Here is a 14760-nt window from a genome sequence, read left to right on the forward strand (position 1 = left end):
CCCCTGAGAACCACGCATTTCTGAGCATGAAAGATTCAGTTGCCCAGTCATCATGAGTTACAAGATACCCTTTTCTTGTAGTGGTTGTGTTATATCCCCTGTTATCTATCTGATCAACCCAAATTAAAATTATTCATTCCCAGAATGGCAACAGTTGCTTCCACCATGGCTAGCCAGCTCAAAGCTGCTTCTTTAACCAGAGGGTTTGGCGTTCCCAAGGGCATTTCTGGAGCCCCCTTCAAAGTTTTGCCTTCAAGAAGGCCTTCTTGCTTCACCGTCAAGGCTGTCCAAAGTGAAAAGGTAACATACAACTAACCCTCTAGCTAGCTTCTCCATTCATAAATTCTTAGATTCATGTTCTGAAGTTGCCCCTGTTCTTCATTAGATCTGCATATAGATTTAAAAGAAAAAAGAAAACAAAAATGTTGAATTTGGGCAAATTTTAAGTTCATATATGAATCATTCATCAAGACACATACAAATAGTCAAATAGTGAACCTAAATTTACTTCATATCAAATTTTTAAGTAAAAGGGTGAGATGTGTTAAATAAGTTCAACTATGCTCTACAAGATAAATGAGCCTACTAGAATATTTTTGTCTAAACAATTAACCCTCAATCAGCTCGTACATGTTCAAATAATGAATTCTATGTACACAAATATCCAATCAGATCATATATATTCAAATAATGAACCCTCAAAATATTTTCATATATACTATTTTTTACACATTCAAGCAGAGTTAATATCATCTGATGTTCTCCGAGTATAGTAATTTTGTCACGTTTAATTCCAAACTTTCAAATTGACACTCCGGTCATTCGACTTTCAAATTGTTACCATACATGATCCAAGCTAACCACCATGGTTATTCAATTATCAAATTTTAACCAAACTGTGACCATTCTAGGAAGACTATGGCTAATTAAAATTTAAAAGTTGAATGACTATGAGGGACTAATTTAAATCACGAATAATAACAATTTAAAAGTCAAAAAACAGGTGTTCAAATTAAAAATTTAGGACTAAACACTCCATCCAAATAATTATGAACCTTATAAATTTACATTAGTGATATTCTCCATTAGATGAATAAAAAATTAATTGTTACGTTGAATTTGGGTGCAGCCAACTTTTCAAGTGATTCAGCCGCTGAACGGAGACCCATTCATCGGAAGCCTGGAAACGCCCGTAACGTCAAGCCCACTCATCGCCTGGTACCTCTCCAACTTGCCGGCCTACAGGACCGCCGTGAACCCACTTCTCCGGGGGATTGAAGTAGGGCTGGCCCACGGATTCCTCCTGGTGGGCCCATTCGTGAAGGCGGGCCCACTGAGAAACACGGTTTACGCCGGGAGCGCAGGGTCGTTGGCCGCCGGAGGGCTGGTTGTGATCCTCAGCATATGCATGACCATGTACGGTATCGCATCCTTCAAGGAGGGCGACGCGTCGACGGCGCCGGGGTTGACGTTGACCGGGAGGAAGAAGGTTCCTGACCCGCTGCAGACGGCGGATGGATGGGGCAAGTTCACCGGAGGGTTTTTCTTTGGCGGAATTTCGGGCGTCATCTGGGCTTACTTCCTCCTCTATGTCCTCGACCTCCCTTACTTTGTTAAGTAGATTCGTTTTAACTCTGTACTGTGTATTCATCTATTTCAATTCTGCATGTAAACATGATCGAGAAACGTACTACTGGATATTATATATTGCTTCAAATATATATATGCTTTGCATGCATTCAATAGTCTCTGTGTTTATTGGAATTTACCCAATAAGCTGGGGATATTAAGTCATTCTAACAAACTTTGGTCACAAATCATATCACTCCAGGCCAAATTATACTATGGATCAGGGTCTACTTTACATTCTAGATTATCTTAGTCAAAAATAATCTTTTTGTATCTGTAGTTGACAGCCTTTGTATATGTAACTATTATATTATGTGTCAGCAATTATCAAGTTATTTGTTTAAATGTATTTAACTGTAGGTACAGAATGTATACAAAATTTTTGTACCATGGTTCACAATGCAATATGAACCCTGGTCCTTAGTATAACAATTGTCATTATAGCATATAGGCTATTAGGTCTACAGTCGTTATATCGTGGATCATGGTCCAAAAACGGCACCGGTTCTTTAAGTAAAGAAACGGTTGCCGTTACAACTTAACGGAGCTCCGTAAATGAAACTACAATTTATCTCAAATCATGCTGCCTCACATTTGTTTTTATATTATCAAATGAAACGGTAGTTATATCGAAATGAAACTGTAGTTGTGTTGAAAGGAAACTGCAGCGTATATAAAATGAAACTGAATATCAGTTTCACATATTTGAGTGTATATTGTCCAATGAAACTGTAGTTATATCGAAATGATACTGTAGTTGTGTTGTAATAAAACTATAGTGTATATAAAATGAAATTGAATAACAGTTTCACATATTTGAGTGTATAATGTTCAATGAAATTGTAGTTATATCGAAATGAAACTGCAGTGTATATAAAATGAAATTGAATATCTTACACAAATAGAGCTATACTATACACATAACGGCGTGGACATGTGCCGTTTCTTTTCATTACACAATGCTTTGTGGACCATGGTCCACAGTATAATTTGTGTTAGGTTTATTACTAGGCCTGGTTCTATTATTTTAAAGGCTCAACAAAAATGAGCCCTATATTAAATTCATATATATTTTTATAACTAAAATTTAAACTAAATAAGGGAAAAAAATACTATTGTCGAATAACTTGAAATAAGATTCAAAAGTTTTTAACAATTATACATACACATCAAAACAATTCTAGATACATTCAAAAATAATCACTGCATCCGTGCTTTCATAAATAAAGAATTATAGTTTATAAAAATAAATAAATAATTTAAATCCAAATGAGCCCATAGAGAATCACATTATTATTATAATAAATAATAAATTAATTTTTAATAAAAATTTATATAACAAAGCTAGTTTTATAAAAAGCATAGCATAAAATCTTAATTAATTATTGGGAATAATAAATCAAAATAATCTAAACGTGATAAATGATATTCATAATAAAATATAAAATATGAAACATAATTAATTGGATAAAATAGTTTGAATAAAAAGCACATAATAAATCACACATCTTCTATATTGATATAATATTTATAAATATTATTTCTTTTAGTTAGATCAATTTCAAGTTTTTTCTAGATTAATTTGAATACCATGATACACAATAGGACTTCGACTAGATAATTTATAAAAAAACTAAACTATCTTTTAAAATATTTTTCATAACTAAATCACAAAAATATATTACATATGCATAACTCATTATAAAGTTCACAAAATAACACATATTTTAAATATAAGTACTAAATTACTTGAATAAAAATATATTCAAAATTAGATGTGAATCACAAATCAATCTATATTATAAATCTCACTATAATTATAGAAATGTAAAAATAAAAACGACAAAGTTACAAATTAAATTTAAAAATACAAATTAAAAATATAAATAAATCTCATAAGTTACACTTTTAATACTATATAATAACATCCCTAAATTCATCTACTAAAGAGTATAAATAAATTTCATAAGCTACAATTTTAATATTATATAATAATATCTCAAAATTCATCTACTAAAGAGTAGGTTGGAAAAATTTGATGTAAAGGTACATGACTTTGAGCATCCAAACCACAAAACTTACCAACTCAACTAATTACTTTCAATTCGATAATATAAATTTATATTAAATTATTATAAAAAACATCTATAGTATATATAAAAGGTGGTGGACGGACCCCTTCCAAGCTTGGGCTTGGCCCTTGCCTAGGGTCATGCCTGTCTATTACAAGTTGAGATACTCTCATCCATTTGATAATGTTGATAAGTACTTAATTGGGCTCATTTAAAGACAAATTAGTCCGTTGTCATATATTTCAAGACAATTTGTTACAACTTTCATCCAAAGTTACTGCCATTTATTCACTAAGGGGGTGTATTCAATCATGACTTCCATAGAATTTTAAAGATTTTTATGAACTTTAAAAGTTTGAGGTATTCAATTCAAACTTTTAGAGAGTATTTAAAAGTCATGCGGTATTCAATCAAGATTTTTAAAGAGTTTTTAAAAGTCATGTGGTATTCAATTAAAACTTTTAAAGAATCTTTAAAAGTCATGTGGTATTCAAAAAGTTATGAATTTGTAAGGACTTTTTAATTTTAGAACTTCGGTAGACTTTTATATACTTTTCCTTCTCAAATATAAATAGTTGAAATCCAACCCCCAACTTCAAGATTTCAAAATTTTCTTTCAGAAGGTTTTTTTTTTCTCTCTCTCTATTTAAACTCTATTGTTTTCTCCTTATTTAAAATTTTAAACTTTATAAACCTTATACCTAAATTCAATAAATTATTTTTTCTTCATTATCCTATATTTTCTACATACCTAAACTCTACCAATTTTTTTCTCTCCTAAACTTTACAATCTTCCTCTAAAAATTCAAAATAATATTATTTTTATTTCATTGTTGCTTGTATATTTTGATTTTTTTTTCTATGAACTTTTTATCCCTAACTTCTAAACATTTTCTCCTAAATACATGAACAGAGTAAATTTTTTATCTATTACCGTCAACTTTTACTATATGTTTCATAATATTCATATGTTTATTCGTAATATATTTTTTCTTTTTTCTTTTTAACAACATGCTATTACGAATAGTGAACTATTGTTCGCAATAGCAATTTGAGGCTACAAAGAGAAACACATTGTTGTTGTTAGCAGTCCCATATTGTTATTGCAAATAATAGATCTTTTCTTGATACCTAGTAGTATATCAAATATAATTTTTATATATATTATTAATTTTTTGTATTTTATGCGACTAGTAATTATATATTTTTTTAAAATATTAATTTCTCAAGAAAAAGTAATTATATTTTTAAATATTTTATTTGAACAATTCTATAACTATAAATTTTAGTGTTTAATATTGTTATGAATTGCTTATTAAAGTTTGTAAGGATGTATTCAATTTAGAATTTTAATGCCTTTTGTAGACTTTTTAAAATAAAAAAGTTGATAAAAGTTTATGCTAAGTTTTTTATACAGACTTTTATAGAGTTTTACAAAATTTTAAAAAATTTAGAACGACTCTATGAAAGTCAATAAAAGTTTATTAAAATCTATCATTTTAAAAGTTTTTAAAAATCTACAAAAGTCATGATTGAATACACCCCTAAGTGAAGAGAAAAAAAATACACTCAGAAGGCAACTTAGTGCAATTGAAAAAACAGGTGGCAACTAGGTTACTTCAGGACTAGGACCTCCTTGAAAGAAGTATGAAAAAAAAAGGTTTCCAATAGATGATGGTGTGGCAACTCTAGCGGAGAATGGCAGCGAAGTTGAGGTGGGAACTGAGCCGGGAACATAAAGGTTGAGAGGTGCTCCCAAACTATCATACAAGGTGGTGTTGTTTGGAGTGATAGAGAGGCAGCGTGGGGATTTTAAAAACGGGGAGGGGAGGGTGAATAGACTTTAATACCTTAAGGTGTACAGCTTTAATCTTTAAGGTGCATGCATTTAAATCTTAAGGTGCATTACTTTGAATCTTGATTGCTTTACATTAAAAAGTTAAGAGTTACTACTTCCTAGTCGAAGATGCATAACTTTAAACTTAGGTGCACAATTTTCCTCTTTAAGATGCATTACTTTGAATCTTGATTGTCTAACATTAAACTAGAAAATTTTATATCATGAAAGAGTCAACCTCGGTTGGGGTACATTTTCTTCAGAAGCCATTAATCCTCTGTATTACTTCGCGTTGAAGGTATTAACGTTGTTCTCGCTTTTGAGTGATCGGATATGGAGAAGATACAAAGACAGCAACCAACAATGGAAGAGATCACTTCGCCTAACGTATTTATCTTCTTCTCACCTGTGAGTGATCACAAATAGTTCGAAGACACACACAGAGCATGCAACAATGGAGACTGAGTGGGAAAAGACAATGTACTGGAGAAGATTGCTTAGTTTTTCATTCTTTGGTTGTTTTTACTTTTTTTTACCCCTCAGTGCGCAAAATACCTTTGAAGCAATTACCCCTTCAAGTTCACAATCAACTACTGAAATTCGTTGATGACCATTGGACGCTGGGATTAAACTTATGTGTTTCATAAACATTATTAAATTAACACAAACGAGTCTATTCACGAGGTCTTAACAAACGGGCCTACATATGTTCAAGCTCTGTTTGTTTATAAACCGAGCTTTAAAATTTGTTTATTTATGTTCGTTTACCTTAATAAATGAACTCTTACCGAACACGAACACGAGTAGTTTATCGAAACTCTGTTCGCTAACACCCCTAGTCAGAAAATGAAACTTTATTGTATTACAATTATTATTATCATTATTAAAATAATTAATATTTTATAAAAATATGTGTAATAGATTTTTGTTATTTTTTTGAAAACAAACCAAAAAGTGACTGCTTTAATTTATTATATCTAAAACTAAAAGAGTGTTGACAAGAATTGAATTCGTGACCTTCTAGTATCAAAATTTTGCTCCGCCCACTCGGTTACTTCAAGGTAGAGCTGTCAAAACGAGTCGGCAGGGCTAGGCGGGGTGGACCAAAGAAAGCCGCTCTTTGACTGGCCTAGGTTTTGCTTGTCCACACTTGGCCCGCGAGCTAGGCAGTCCCCACCTACCCAACATTGTTTTTTTTTTTCCTTATTGTTAAGTTGTTAGTTTGTTACTTAAGTTTTACCATTTGTACACTAAAAATATAATAATTAAAATAATTTGTGACATAAGTACTAATTTAAATTTTAAAACATTAAATAATGATTCTAAAGTTCATCAAATATTTTACACACATGCACGCGCACACGCACACACATATATGAGGTTGTTCATGTGAGAATGGGTTGCCCATGAAAGAACTAAGAACCACTCACAGTCATCCACGTGTCCAGCTCTAACGGATCAAAAACACTTATTTAAAAAAACGCGGTAGCATTTTCGTAAATAATTGCAAATTAAAGTGCAAGTTAATTATGCTAAAAGTGCAACAGTTTCATATAGTGTACTTAAATGCAAGTAAAATGTATTAAAAGTGAAACAAATAATGTACATTGAGCATCAAAATTAAGTGCACATGACATTATCATTAGTTGCATCAAACGATATCATTAAGTGCACCAATGTGAAAGATGTTATTATTAGGTGCACCAATATTAACAAGGTAATGACTTGCATTATTTAGTGAAAACGGTTTCACTTTTAAGTGATTTTGCTTGCACTTTTTACTTACAAACTTGCACTAGTTACTTATACTTTTAACACATTTTACTTGCAACAAAGTTCAAGTTATTTACAAAAACACCAATGCGTCATTTTTTAAAATTATATCTAATTCGTTAAATTTGGACACGTGAACGGTTACAATTGATTCTTAATTCTTTCATAGGAACTCGTTTTCACATGAGCCCGCCCACACACACACACACACACATGACATTGGCAAGCTCACGGGCCAGGCCGCGACCCGCAAGCCTAAGCGGGATGGGTCAAAAAAGCCTGCTCTTTGACAGGCCACTATTTTCAAAACCTACCTCTTACCTAAGTAGGGGCGGGACAGGCCGGTCCGAAGGGCAAAACCTATTTTGACACCTCTATTTCAAGGTCTTCTTATATCATATTTAGTGATACCGAATACAATTATCATTGGTGTTAATAATATTTAGTATAACCAATTGCTTTCAAAAAAAAAAAAGTATAACCAATTATATTATATTTATCTATTTATATTTGGTAAGGTAGAAAAATCCCTAAATTCTTAAATCACAACACAATTGCTGAACTTCCAATACCATGTGTGCTTCAAAACATGTGATAGATGAGAACCAGATACACCCTATCCCCATTTCCCACTTTAACGTTTCCTTGATCGAATCCCAAAAGTTCGTTCTTTAACTAAATCCAACCAACGCCCGAACGGATTGTTTTTCCCTCCGGCGCCAAGAGGCCTTTTCATATCCATGGCCGCCATTCATACCTCCTTCTCCTCCCTTCACTCCCAGTGCCACTCTCTGTGCACCATTGCTTCCCAGTTTCCCCCTCACCAATTCTCTCTCAAGCAAACCTCTCGAAACTACCAAAGTTGGAAACTTTCCCGGTTCCTTTGCCGATCAAGTAGCGATGGCAACGAGGTATAGTAATGCTTCTTTCGATCTTCCTTCAGTTTTTCTTTTATTTATATTTTTCATGGATATTTTATTGTTCTTCTATGTTGGATGTTCAGGATTATTTTTTGGATGCTCCCGTTTCTGTTGGTGATGGGTTTTCTTTCAGTGGAGGTTGTATTTATTTTCTTTTTACTTGATATTTTTCCTCTTGAAATTTCAAGAAAATTCACTCTTTTTGTTGGGTGGGGGCTAGTAAAGGGCGAAGTCCATCAATTGATGATTATAGAATTATTGGGCAGAGGCTGGTGAGGGCCAAGTTCAGCACCTACCTCTACAGCGGTCTACAAGAAAAAAGAAATTTGTCGTTTCGATATTAACTATAGCTTTGGTGTAGTTGTACGCACTTGATCCTAACAAGTGGTATTGGGAGGAGAATTGTTGGGCCATAGGCCAGACCAAGTGCATCAATTGGTGGTTAGCTAGGGAATTGTTGGGCGGAGGCCGGTGAAGGGCCAAGTCCAGCACCTTGCCTCTCGAAAATGTGAAAATGTGATGGCGGTGGAAATAAAGTTGTGCTTCGCTACTAGCTATAGTTTTTGGGTAATGGTAAGCACTTGATCCTAACACTTATAATTATGGATTCAGTTGTTGAAACCAAGTGTTTTCTGCTTTGATATAGGAAAGTATTCTGACGAGCCCAGTCCCGCAGATGAATGGTTCAAGCAGGGGAGAATTGTAAGCCCCCTACCTGTGCTTTTAGTGTAATTAGGATTTTATTGATCTTACATTTGAAAGTTGTTGGAAATCTCTTGGCATTTTAGGTAAAAGCTCATCCAGTCAATGGAAGTGGTGAGAAGGCAAAAGACCCAATTTTTGGTCTTACAATGGGAGCTGGTTCACAGTCATCATCTGATCTTTTCAGGTAATTGTGGTTGCATTTTCGCAGAAATTTTAGTCACTGAAAGGTTAGAATGTGCTTATAACTAACATTCAAGGGAATAAGAAATTGTTGTTATGCAGAAATTGAGGATGTATTGTTTGCAGGGATTACCAATTGAATGCTCTCTGTATATGATTTTGTGCAATATATAGATGGTTTTGCGTTGAAAGTGGAACTGCTTACGATTCTTGCATTGTATTAATCCATGGGTTTCCCTCACAGGTTAGGCCATGTTGAACTAATCGAATTGGCACAAAATTTTGTATTCTTCATTTAAATGTTTGTTATTTTTATAGAGAATGAAACATCTAATATAATTAAGCTTGAAGCTTTAAACTTAACATTGGTGGTGTTCCAGGCATATTCTTATCGCAAAGTTCTCCCCATACTTTCAAAGAGCCACCATGCCATTGCATTTGATTGGCTAGGTAAGCTCCTATTTATTGTTTTATTAGAAATTATAATGTTTTAAGCATACTGAATAAGTGAATATATCCAGGCCAGATTTGAATTTTCTAGCCTACTTTTATCAATGCTCATTTTACAGTAATTAACTAAACTCTCTAGTTACCAAGCACCGTGTGCTCATATGACACTTCTGTAGCTCTCCTTGACTCTTTGGTCAACAACAGATAGAGAAAGTATAGAACAGATACTACCTTGTAATAGAGTCAATAGTGCTCAGAAAGAAAAAGAAAAAAAAAACACTAAACTCTCTAGCTTTCTCCCTTTTATGCAGGATTTGGATTTTCAGATAAGCCCCAGCCAAAATATGGATTTGACTACACATTGGATGGTATGATGCTTATTAATAAAAGATGCAAGATATAGAAACAAGAGTGTTTAGTATTATACTTAAACTAAAAGGAAAACGAAAATAAAAGTAGTAAAAATTTACCTTCAGATTTTCACCACTCTGACTTCTTGGTTGCAGAATATGTATCATCCTTGGAATCTGTAATTAACGCACTGACGACTAACAAAAAGGTTACCCTTGTAGTCCAGGTAGTTATCCTTGTCCCGAATGCGATGTGCTTGCATTTATCAATCGCAAGTGCTAACCTAGTATGATCGAACTGAAGTGATCAAGTATCGTCTAATTATACTGCTCTTTTGCAGGGATATTTTTCGCCTATTGTTATCAAATACGCCAGCACTCATCAGGAAAAGGTGAACAGTGTCATACTTCTCAATCCTCCGGTAGGGATTTCTCACTGTGTTATTATGGTTTATGTTTTTTCCCTTCACTCTTTAGTATGATGCTGTTTAGATTCCCTCATCAGTGTGTGGTCAAACAATTGACACATTATGTCACTGAATTCCGTCATATGTATAATGATTGTTTTGTATGTGCTTTCATCTATGCCCCCGGAGTCCTCTGTGCCTGCGTAACTTCTGATTCCAGTTATTTGCAGCAATAGTCTCGTTATATGGTTCTTCTGGGGTCGAGCTTATAGTAGTTTAAACACCTTATTCCAAGAAACTAGAGGAAATTAAATATACAAATGCACATTCATGTTTCATACTATATCATTGTGGCTCTCATGCCGCTTGTTAGGTCAAGCGCTTACCACTACGCCAAAAGCAATAGCTAGTAGCAAAGGCGCAAATTTGTATCTTTATACATCCACATATTTTCGAGACACTGGGTGCTGGACTTGGCCTTTTAAGCCTTTATCCGGCCTCCGCCCAACAATCATGTACTGATGTACACAGAATAGCATTTTTTTTTTGGTTTATTTTATTTTATTTTTTTTAATTTTGGCTCTTCCAAAAACATTGTTTTCTTTGCTCACTGTAGTTGACAGTCAAGCATGCAAACCTGCCTTCAACCTTATCCATATTCAGCAATTTCTTGCTGGGGGAAATTTTTTCTCAGGTAGGATAACCTTAACTTTCATCCCGGCCTTCACAAAAATTTTCCGTTTTTGGCCTGACACTTCGTTTAATTTTGCTCATGAAGGATCCACTAAGGGCGAGTGACAAGGCATTGTTGAGCTGTGGTCCTTACCAAATAAAAGAAGAGGTAGCCATGGTATATAGGAGACCATATCTTACATCTGGATCTTCAGGGTTTGCGTTGAACGCACTAAGTAGGGCAATGAAGAAGCAGCTTAAGGTGCAATTCTTACCTTCATTTCTTTCCACTTGTTGCTTTCTTTTGTTTATTCAACTCGTCTTAGTTGGCTTACTTACTGAAATGTTTATAAATTAAAACTAGCTCCATAAGCCACAGATCGACTTTATGGCATTGGTTCTTTGTTTCTTACCATTATCATTCATAATCATAAATCACTAGACTCGGTTGTTGAATGCTCAACTAGCACGCAAATTCTAAGTCTCCTTTCATGGACTAATATATACCAATCCCCTCTAATATTTAGGGGTACGTTGAGGAAGCACGAGGGATACTCACGGGCAAAAATTGGGAAGTCCCAACAACAGTATGTTGGGGGCAAAGAGACCGTTGGCTAAGTTTTGATGGTGTAGAAGATTTCTGCAAAGAATCAAAGCTCCGACTAGTTGAGCTTCCCATGGTAATATACTGTCACAGCTGCCTTGCACTTGAACCTCAATGTCATTTTCTTTCATATGCTAATTTCAGCTAATACTATTATCTGGCCAAACCAGCTAACACAATCAGCTATCAACTACTCTGTATCAGCTAACAGCTAATTGCCAAACACCCGATAGGCTAATTTGTTGGTTGGTTTGTGCAGGCTGGTCATCATGTTCAAGAAGATAGCGGGGAAGAAGTAGGACAGGTGATTGCAGGAATTGTTGGCAAAAAAAGCAGATTCTGAAGAAATTCAGTGTTGCCTCAGCTCACAAAGAGAAATCAGTATGAATATATTCTTGTTATACCATAAACTATAGGATTAGTGTGATTGATAGTGAAGAGTAAAATAAGGAAGAATGTTACGTTGTAATGGATTAGACATATACTATACAGTGTTTGTAATATGAGTGTTATTGGAAGAATGTTACGTTGTTGAGAGAAATTAAGCAGCTGGAATTTGTGCTCATTTTCAGCGCTCATCATATTAACACCGCCGCGAATCAATGGCGTGAGGATGATGACTGGACAATCTTATCGTTTCATATTACTATGCTTCATGATGCGATCTCACATTGTTAGGAATAATTGTATTTATTAAATTTTGATGAGTCAAGTGTATTTTATTTTGAATTATTAAAAATCCTAAAATTTCGTTGTATAAATGTATTGTTAGTGTCTATGAGAAAAAGAAGAAGTAGAGTTGATCCAAGCATTTAATTAAGAGGGGAGATGAAATTTATTTTATGAAGTAGTAATGGAGACAATTTATTCAAGTTGGTAGAAAACTTGATAGCAAAGCTTAAAGTAGAATGAACAAGTTTCGAATCTCAACTTAATAGCATGGTAGCACAAGCTTGTAGAAGTTGACGAAGGAGAAGAGGGAAGGAAAAGATGAGAACAAGAAGAAGTTGACGGGAAAATTATGCATCCTTAGTTTTAATGAAAATTATTTTTTGTCAAAAAAAGAAGTTAATGTAGAAGAGATGAGAGATCACAAGAAGGAGAAGAGAGAACAATAGAAGAGGAAGGAAAATAGGAGTTGAAGATGAGAGAAAAAGAAGGAGAAGATAGAGAACGAGAAGGAAAAGAGGGTTGAAGATGGGAGAACAAGAAGGAGAAGATAGAGAACGAGAACGATAGGAAGGAAAAAAAAAGTTGAATATCAATTTCACGATCAAAATCAGTGAGAGATTACGTTCTTGGAAATCAACTATGTTGAAGCATATATGGGGCACAAGTCACAAAAGCACATACTAGAAGTACAAGTACGGTAAGAAAAACTAGAGCAACCGAAAGTGAAGATCAAATTGTCAACTCAACAGATAGAAGAGGAAGGAAAAGAGGAGTTGAAGATCAATTTCACAATCAAAATCAGTGAGAGATTGCATTCTTGGAAATCAACTATGTCGAAGCATAAATGGGGCCCAAGTCACAAAAGCACATACTAGAAGTACAAGTAACGTAAGAAAAACTAAAGCAGTCGAAAGTGAAGATCAAATTGTCAACTCAACAGAGAGAGTATAATATCTAGTGTGCATATTCTAAGCTCCAAAAAAAAAAAAACAAAAACAAAAACAAAAACAAAAAAAACAAAAAAAAAAAAACAAAATCACGTTGATTCTTTTGAAATTCCAGCACTCAACAACACCATGTTTCAAGGAAGTTGGTAGCAGTTTGCAAGGGGACTTGGTGATAGATCCTTGGCAAGTTCCAATCAGACAGTGAAGGATAGGGTATCATTGTAATTTGATCCTTGTCTCAAGGGATGTCAAATACGGTAGAAGCGGGGTGTTTTTGTCTGCACTTTGTTTTGGAGAAAATACTTAGTGAAATTCCTCTTTGGAGTGAAAGGGGAAGAGTGAACGTAAGCTGGGTTTGTCGAACCACTTAAAAATTCTTTCTTGCATTTTACTTTTACTGCTATTATTATTACTGTGCAACTAACCTCATAACTGTTATTCACATGAGCACAATATTTACAAAACAGTACAAGCACAGATTTTAAGCAAGCTTGAGACTTCCCCGGTAAGGAAATTTATTTCTTAACTTTGTTATACTAGAGCTACGATACAAAATTTGAAAAAGCCTATTCAACCCTTTTCTAGACATTTTAGCTTGCTCGGGACCAACACACATCGATTTCATAAAAGATTATAGAGTGATACTTAAGCTGGAACTGATTTTCAAAAAAAAAAAAGCTGGAACTTATGAATAGAAATTTGACTTCAGGTTAAGTATCACTTCACAATATCTTGTGGAGTTGACTTGAAAATTGAAATCGTATTAATGGAGCTTATGGTGCCACTGATGGCAATGAGATCAGAAGGTGAGAGGCTAGGACTTAATTGTAGTTTTAGTCTGCATTATGTACTATTTTTCATATTTAATCCTTTTTAAATTTGACCACATTATATCTCTAACTTCAATTTTTTTTTTTTTTGGGTAGTATCTTTTAAATTTTTGTTATCTGATTTAATCAGTTAAACAAAATTACATAAACTTTTTTAAAACAAAATTAATTCTGAAAATAGTATTGAGGGACTAAAATTGGAATTAACAAATATGTTCTAATAGGAAAGTAATACCTTGGACTCCCAATTTAAACTCTTATTATTGGAACACTCAAAATTAAGAAATCCCTTTAATATACTATTTTATTTTATTTTGATAAATTTAGTTTTTTATAATTTTGAAATTGATAAAATTAAAGATAAAAAATTATGTGTTAATTTTAATAGTTAACTACAATAATGTTCATTAACGTTACAAAATTTATTGTCACCGTGATAACATCTCTATATATTTAAATTTAATACTTATAAAAAATATATTACTATTACTAGTAAACTACCTGTGCGATGCACGGATAAAATTTATTTATTATATATTTATAAAATAAAATTAAAAATAAAATTATAAACCATTCTAATATTTGAAGGTACATTTATTTGATTTTAAAATTAGTGCAAAAGTATTACTCAATTAATTGAATAATATATGACTCGTTTGTCTACAATTATCTTAGAAAATCGATATGTAATATGATTTTCAAGGAATATTTT

The 14760-nt window shown here is 33.4% G+C and overlaps 2 protein-coding genes across 2 annotated transcripts; both read left to right on the forward strand.

Annotated features, from left to right (window-relative positions):
- Nucleotides 1–88: 88 nt before the first annotated feature.
- On the forward strand, nucleotides 89–1743 carry LOC116026052 (photosystem I reaction center subunit XI, chloroplastic). The gene is made up of 2 exons (XM_031267496.1): nucleotides 89–300; nucleotides 1130–1743. Exons 1-2 carry the CDS (start codon nucleotides 145–147, stop codon nucleotides 1619–1621), a joined length of 648 nt encoding a protein of 215 aa, XP_031123356.1. The 5' UTR covers nucleotides 89–144; the 3' UTR covers nucleotides 1622–1743.
- Nucleotides 1744–7890: 6147 nt separating this feature from the next.
- On the forward strand, nucleotides 7891–12255 carry LOC116026116 (cis-3-alkyl-4-alkyloxetan-2-one decarboxylase). Its single transcript, XM_031267567.1, has 13 exons — nucleotides 7891–8222; nucleotides 8315–8369; nucleotides 8878–8933; nucleotides 9020–9120; nucleotides 9291–9360; nucleotides 9497–9566; nucleotides 9878–9934; nucleotides 10073–10143; nucleotides 10258–10338; nucleotides 10940–11017; nucleotides 11102–11257; nucleotides 11523–11675; nucleotides 11859–12255. Exons 1-13 carry the CDS (start codon nucleotides 8052–8054, stop codon nucleotides 11940–11942), a joined length of 1203 nt encoding a protein of 400 aa, XP_031123427.1. The 5' UTR covers nucleotides 7891–8051; the 3' UTR covers nucleotides 11943–12255.
- The last annotated feature ends 2505 nt before the right edge of the window (nucleotides 12256–14760 follow it).

The sequence above is a fragment of the Ipomoea triloba genome, chromosome 7, assembly GCF_003576645.1.
Source record: "Ipomoea triloba cultivar NCNSP0323 chromosome 7, ASM357664v1".
In the NCBI taxonomy this organism is placed as follows: Eukaryota; Viridiplantae; Streptophyta; class Magnoliopsida; order Solanales; family Convolvulaceae; genus Ipomoea; species Ipomoea triloba.

Excerpts from the sequence above, each read along its gene's own strand:
- LOC116026116 (XM_031267567.1), top strand. The coding sequence starts at position 8,052 with ATGGCCGCCATTCATACCTCCTTCTCCTCCCTTCACTCCCAGTGCCAC. Across the intron at positions 9,361-9,496 it reads TCCATGGGTTTCCCTCACAG|GCATATTCTTATCGCAAAGT; the intron begins GTTAGGCCATGT and ends GTGGTGTTCCAG. Across the intron at positions 11,258-11,522 it reads CAATGAAGAAGCAGCTTAAG|GGGTACGTTGAGGAAGCACG; the intron begins GTGCAATTCTTA and ends TCTAATATTTAG.
- LOC116026052 (XM_031267496.1), top strand. The coding sequence starts at position 145 with ATGGCAACAGTTGCTTCCACCATGGCTAGCCAGCTCAAAGCTGCTTCT. Across the intron at positions 301-1,129 it reads AGGCTGTCCAAAGTGAAAAG|CCAACTTTTCAAGTGATTCA; the intron begins GTAACATACAAC and ends ATTTGGGTGCAG.